The 6,898-nt window shown below is 42.0% G+C and overlaps 2 protein-coding genes across 2 annotated transcripts in view; one reads left to right on the top strand and one right to left on the bottom strand.

Moving 5' to 3' along the window:
* Positions 1-1,299, top strand: part of Ftsj3 (FtsJ RNA methyltransferase homolog 3) — a 7,734-nt gene extending 6,435 nt beyond the window's left edge. Inside the window, exons 18-21 of the mRNA XM_005369434.3 lie at positions 149-248; positions 347-530; positions 605-699; positions 784-1,299. Coding sequence (XP_005369491.1) covers positions 149-248; positions 347-530; positions 605-699; positions 784-976 — 572 coding nt within the window. The 3' untranslated portion in view covers positions 977-1,299. The remainder of the gene's footprint in view (positions 1-148; positions 249-346; positions 531-604; positions 700-783) is intronic.
* Ddx42 (DEAD-box helicase 42) overlaps positions 1,294-6,898 on the bottom strand; it is a 41,252-nt gene continuing 35,647 nt past the window's right edge. The window contains exons 16-18 of the mRNA XM_013354562.2: positions 4,873-4,983; positions 3,569-3,670; positions 1,294-2,936 (exon numbers count right to left, since the gene is read on the bottom strand). Of these exons, the coding sequence (XP_013210016.1) occupies positions 2,280-2,936; positions 3,569-3,670; positions 4,873-4,983 (870 nt within the window). The 3' untranslated portion in view covers positions 1,294-2,279. The remainder of the gene's footprint in view (positions 2,937-3,568; positions 3,671-4,872; positions 4,984-6,898) is intronic.

Genomic DNA, 6,898 nt, shown 5'->3' with positions numbered 1-6,898 from the left:
AGCTAGTTCCAGGACAGGATCCAAAGCCGCAGAGAAACCCTGTCTCTAAAAACCAAAAAAAAAAAAAGTATGTACACAGTGGAGAGAAAAAAGCCAAAGCAAGTTTCAGTGATGAAAATCAGGCTTTGACTTTTCTTTCCCTCTTTAGTGAAAAATCGAATTCTGGACCCTGAAGGCCTTGCTCTAGGTGCTGTTATTGCCTCTTCCAAAAAGGCAAGGAGAGACCTTATAGATAATTCATTCAACCGGTGAGGACCAGAACATCATGAAGTTCCATGGGCTATGGGGAGGTTTTCTTCCTTGGGAAGAAACAGGTGATTGCTGGCCTGGTATCCTCTCTACTCAGGTATGCATTTAATGAAGATGAGGGGGAGCTCCCAGAGTGGTTTGTGCAGGAAGAGAAGCAGCACCGGATACGCCAGCTACCTATTGACAAGAAGGAAGTGGAGCATTACCGAAAACGTTGGCGGGAAATCAACGCAAGGCCCATCAAGAAAGTAGCTGAGGCTAAGGCTAGAAAGAAACGGAGGGTAAGTAGCTGGTGGTTGCCTGAAGTTAGGAGTTGCTGGGAAAGATGGATTAGTCATCTGAGGCTCCCTTCCAGATGCTGAAGAAGCTGGAACAGACCAAGAAGAAGGCAGAAGCTGTGGTGAACACTGTGGATATCTCAGAACGAGAAAAGGTGGCACAGCTGCGAAGGTAATTTGGTAAAGAACAGCCACAAAGACACCAAGTTGTAAGAGTTCTAGAGCACAGATCTTAACTGGCTTCCATCTTTTACAGTCTCTACAAGAAGGCTGGACTTGGCAAGGAGAAACGCCAAGTCACCTACGTTGTAGCCAAAAAAGGTGTAGGCCGCAAGGTCCGGCGGCCAGCTGGAGTTAGAGGTCAATTCAAGGTAGTGGACTCTAGGATGAAGAAGGACCAGAGAGCACAACAACGCAAGGAACAGAGGAAAAAACACAAGCGGAAGTGAAGCAGACATCTGGAGAGACCAAAGACTAGAAGATATGGTATATAGTGAACTCTGGTGGTTTTGGTACTTGCAGTTTCTCTATGATCAGGGGAGCTATTGTGAACCTACAATTCCATGAAAGCATCAAGGAACTATTTATGACTGGCTGCCCCCTCCCACCCCCTCCCCAAACTTTCACAAAGAACTTGATGGAAACAGCTTTTTTAGGCTTTAAGGGGAAATTCAGTGTCAATGGTCTTTGTTGTAGTCTATTAAATATGTGGTTCTTGAGTCCTTGCCCACCCTTTTCTATTATTTGAATAAAACGAAGATAGTAGAAGAGATAACTTTTCTGATAGTTTAATAAGCAAGCACTTCCCCACATTTCACATCATAGGCTGCACTGTTCCAAGCCATAGTTTAATATGTAGCAACTACTGTACGGTGGAAACAACAGCCCTCAGGTCCCAGTAGTAAAACATTTACTAGAGAGCAAGCAGAGAGGAATGCACATCTTAAAGAAACCTTCACAAAAGTCACAAAATTCAAAGTTTGTATATTTCTTTTCCTTTTATAAACAAGATAGAACAAAAATCATCAGAATCATTTCAGCAAAAGACTTTTCTACTAATGGGGCAAGTTAAAAAAAAATACAATGAGAAAGAAGACACTTCAAAAGATACTGTTGGAGTTGGTTTTCAATAAATTTAGCAGTGGCCCAGGCCTGAATGAAGCCTGAATTCTTCAGTCCTAGTGGCTTAGGATCTCGAAGCCTGAGTCTGGAAGGATGCCCTTCCTCCATGTCTCAGGGCTGAAAACAAAGCTGTTGGGGGAACCTGAGCATCAGGTTCCTCTCCTACAAATACCTGAAAGCACCAAACTGCTTCCCATGCAGCCCTGACAAATTGAAGGTTGGGTTTACAGAAGCCAACTCAAAAAAAAAAAAAGGACTGCCTGGTTACAGTTTTTAAAAAAAATCAATTTATAGATGTTTATAAGGTGACATTTTAGTAAAAAATATAAGCTATTAAAAACCTAGAGTGAGTTTTGTGCCCTATGAGTATCTTCCACTTACCCTCCTTATAACTCACCCAGAGCAAACAAAAGCTTCCCAGCTCTCTGCTTTCCAGGGCCAATGCAGGTTCCCAAGAAAATATGAATGAACAACAGATGAAGAATGTCTCCACGCTCCAGTTCTTCACCAAGAGCAGGGGGTCTGGACATCTTGGACCCCAACCCAGCCCTGAGACACCTAGTTACCAAAATCTTTCTAAAAATAAAATTAAAGACAACTAACTGATTCACGCTGATTTTCACATACCCTCTAACTGTCCCATCGACTTTTCTTGCGTTTGGGTGGCTCTGGAACAGCAAAACCATCAGGTGTTTTATCCGATTTGCTGTCCACTTTTTCTATCTTGTTGCTGTCCACCTTGGGGTCCATCCTGTTTTCACGATTAAAGCCTTCTTTCCTGCTTTCCCCATTCCTACCATCATTTGCACCCCGGGTCTCTCCATGTCTGCTGGCACTTCCTCCATGCCTGTTCTCTCCATGTCGGTGGCCATCAGTGTGACGGCTGCTGCTTTCTGGGTAACGGTATCCATCTCCATGCCGATTGCCACCATCTCCATGACTATGACGGCCACCACCCCTGTTCTCAGTATATCTCTCTCTCTTTCCATTGCCACCCCCAATCCCTTCACGACTGTTACTCCCTGAAGCAGTGTTGTTGACTCCTTGGTTTCCAACAGAAGGGTAGGTCACTGGGGCACTGTTGATATTCCCAGAACTGCTGAAGCCTGGGATGTTCTTGGCAGCACTGGTGACGGTGTTGTCGGCACTGTTATGGCCCTGTTGTGTTGAATTAGTTGGAACGGAATTTAAGCTTCCCGCACTAGTCCATCCACTTGCCCCAGCAGAAGAACTTCCAGCCTTCTGATTGCTTAAACTGGCTGCAACAAAGTGACTTTTGTACTGGGACTGAAAAAGAAAAAGACATCAGGAATAAGTATAACATCAAACTTAAGTTTGACAATGATAAAGTATACAAAACTCCACTTGCATGTCCAGGCAGGATACTGTTAAATTTCTATGTGAAATTCAAGTAAACAGAAGGCTCTATCTAAATCTAGAGTGAAGACCATCTCAAGAAGGTCTCCCACTTTCAGGAGTTATTGTTAAAAGATTTTAAAAAAACAAAACAGATTTAATGGAATGCACTATAGGTGTTTGCCTGTGTACACTTTTTTTCAAGACAGTTTCTCTGTGTAGTCCAAGCTGTCCTGGAACTTGCTCTACAGACCAGGCTGGCTTTTATCTCAGAGATCCACCTACCCCTGCCTCTCAAGTGCTTGAATTAAAAGTGTGCACCACTTCTGCCTGGCCTATGTGAACATATTTATGTGTGCCACATGCATGCTTGGTGCCTGTGCAGGCCAGAAGAGGGTGTCAGATTCCCTGGAACTGAAATCAAAGATGGTTGTAAGTTGCCAGCCAAGTGGATGCTGAGAACCCAAACTGGATCCTCTGTCAGGACACAAGTACTCATATCCATTGAACCATCTCTCCAGCCCCCTGTTGAAAGTTTTTAAAATAGAATATTTATTTCAGACCTGAAAAGCTGCTTTCATTGCTGTCAGCCTATCTCCCATGGCTCCTGTGGAGGGCTTGTAGGCTTCATAATTGCTCATTACATTGTTGTTATTTCCTCGGTCCTAAAAAACAACCAAACCAAACCAAACAAACAAAAAACCCAAACATCCTCATGAGAATGGAAAGCAGACAGAAAAGCAACTGCCAGAGCCTTTACTACACTGAAAAATCTAGATCCATGCTACAGTAGGTGCTGGGTACTTTTTAGAGTTACTTCCTTTGTGAGAAAAGGTACTACAATGAAAAGATATTTAAAAATGCTTGTGTCCTTCAACACAGTAAATTTATTTCTGGGTACTTACCCCAATGATCAGAATGATAGCAAATTAGACCCATAGTATGATTGTACATTATATCAACACTCTATTTAGTTCAAATGCTGAAGATGAAAAGTCAGTTATATATCACAATGTAGTTTTACTGGATCTGAAGCAACACTAATAACGATCCGAATCTATTTCAACACTTGCTGGTATGTAACTTTTAAGTTTCAAATCTGCAATCACTTATAATTCAATTACAAAAAAACCCATCGCTTGCAATTTAGTTAAAAACTGAAATAATATTTGGAGTGGCCCTGGCATACATAAAGTACGCAATAATTGTAAGTAATCACTTTACTTCTACAATCAACATTACTGTAATGTGGGCAACACTGTTTAATCCGTCAAGGATGCCAAGTTAACACTAATGCTCCATGAATGTATACTGACGGTTTTCTTCCCTGGCTTTAAGAACCACTGTGATGATGAACAAGCCAGTGAGTTGAGAGCTTTATTTACCTAACTTGTGAGACCATCTAGGTTTTCTCAAATGATCCAAGTTCTGAGAGTATAGACACCATTTTTGAGTACAGATTCACTGTGTCCCTCTTAGTAACATTTTCAAGCAACAGACTCTAGGCCAGTATAGAAAGGCTTTTAAAAACCAGATGACTGCATTCCACACATATCCAGAGTTTTTACTGAACAAGTCTGAGATGGGTGATGAGTTTGCATGTCCTGGTGGTCAAGGGACTGCAATTTGAGATCACTAAAGCTAGACTAATCCTGAGCAAGCCTAGTTAAGCCAAACACACATACACGCATCTTCCACAGCAAGTTTCATTCTAAGAAATGGGACTGCACCGACTCAGAACAAAATAAACACCTCCCCTTCCCCCGGGAGACAGAGTTTTGGACTTGAGGCCTTCAGGTACATCACAATATCACCATAGTTTAAGACAGAGGATCTGTCTCAGAGCACTGCTGTAGTATGAACTCACCGAATTCTCGGAGCCTAGCCCAGGCCGCTCTCTATAGCCTAAGCCTCCTCCACCAATGTTCAGTTTTTTGCCTTTCCCTCCTTTGAAGCGGGATTTCCGAAACCAGGCATTCTGCAAAGAACACAATTCAAAGTTCAGTCCATGAAGGGAGGAAAGGCCAAAGAAAGAGTATCAGGTCAGAAAAAAAATGAAGTAGGCAGGAAAGTTCTTGGTGAAGCCACAGATGGATGACCTTGAACTTCCTGAGCATTTGCGGCCACAGAGTAGAGTTGAATCTAAGGTTTCAGAATTCCAGATAATCACTGTACCAACAAACAACACCCCCAACTCCACCCTGTCTTAATTTTGGTAGCTTGACACACCAAATTTATCAGGTTGCTTAGACGCTTAGATAAGTTTCCCTTACTTCTCCCTCCCTCCTTCAAAACCTCTTGGTAGAAAAGTGACTAAGCAAACATAAAATGTAACTTAGTTACTCTGGCTATGTCTCAGAGAGGAAAATGAATTTATATTTTCTTTTTTTTTTAAAAAGGGGGGGTGGCACTGGAGAAATGGCTCAGAGGTTAAGAGCACTACTAGCTGCTCTTCCAGGTTTCCTGAGTTTAAATCCCAGCAACCACATGGTAGTTCACTACCATCTACAATGAGATCCAGTACCCTTTTCCTGTAGGCAGAACACTGCATACATAATAAATAAATAAACCTTTTTTAAAAAAAAAAAAAAAGGAAGCTGGGTAGTGGTGGTATATGCTTTTAATCCCAGCACTTGAAAGGCAGAAGCAGGAACATCTCCGAGTTCAAAGCCAGTCTAGTCTGCAGAGAGAGACCCAAAATAGCCTGGGATATAGAAAGATATCCTGTCTCGAAAAACAAAAAAACAAATTATTTACTATTATTATGTGTGCCTTTCTATTTAAAGTGTCTACAGAGGTCAGTGGGCATTGAATCCCCTGAAATGGTAGTTACAGGTGGTTGTGAGCCACCTATGTGGATGCTTGGGAATGAACCAAGGTCCTCTGAAAGTGCAGTAAGTATTCTTAACCATGGGAGTCAGTTCTCCAGCCCTATATTTCATTTCTTAACCCAACTGTAAATACCACTGAACATAAGCTTACACAGTTAGGAGAAAAGATTTATAAAGAATGAATACTTTCAGAAATAAAGGGGAAAAGGCTAGGTGAAATAAGGCTGATTAAGAACTGACTTTAGGGGCTGGAGAGTTGGCTCAGAGAGGTTAAGAGGACTGACTGCTCTTCCAGAAGATCCAAGTTCAGTTCCCAGAGCCTATAAGGAAGCTCACAACTGTCTATAACTCCAAGATCTGACACACTCACGCAGACATACATACAGGCAAAATAAACATAAAGTAAAAATAAATAAATTTTAAAAAGAACTGACTTTAGGCTGGGTGGTGGTGGTGTACATCTTTAATTGCAACACTCAATAGACAGAGGCAGGAGGAGCTCTATGAGTTCTACGCTAGCCTGGTCTACAAAGCAAGCTTTAGTACAGCCAGAGCAGTTACACAGAGAACCCCTATCTTAAGACAAAAACAAACCAAAATAAAAAATAAAACAGCAAAAAAGAACTGACTTTAGCCAGGCACATGAAAGGCAGAGGCAAGAGGATGACTGTCAGTTCGAAGTCAGCCTAGTCTACATAGTGAGGACAACCAGGGTCACATAATGAGACCCTGTCTCAAAAAACAAACAAATAAGCAGAACACAAACATGAGTGTTAAATCTTCATCTGAGAATTACATGTTACTTGTCTACATATTTGAGAAGTATGACAGGCTTAGAAAAGGTACTGAGCACAGAAAGCCTAACACACAAAAAGTGTATAAGAATATGCCATGCAGGGGCTGGAGAAATGGCTCAGTGGTTAAGAACACTGCCTGCTCTTCCAAAGGTCCTGAGTTCAATTCCCGACAACCACATGGTGGCCCACAACCATCTGTAATGAGATCTGATGCCCTCTTCTGGCCTGCAGGCATACATGCAGACAGAATATTGTATACATAATA

The sequence above is a fragment of the Microtus ochrogaster genome, unplaced genomic scaffold (genome assembly GCF_000317375.1).
Source record: "Microtus ochrogaster isolate Prairie Vole_2 unplaced genomic scaffold, MicOch1.0 UNK48, whole genome shotgun sequence".
NCBI classification, from domain to species: domain Eukaryota; kingdom Metazoa; phylum Chordata; class Mammalia; order Rodentia; family Cricetidae; genus Microtus; species Microtus ochrogaster.
This window is presented reverse-complemented; position numbering and strand designations above follow the sequence as displayed.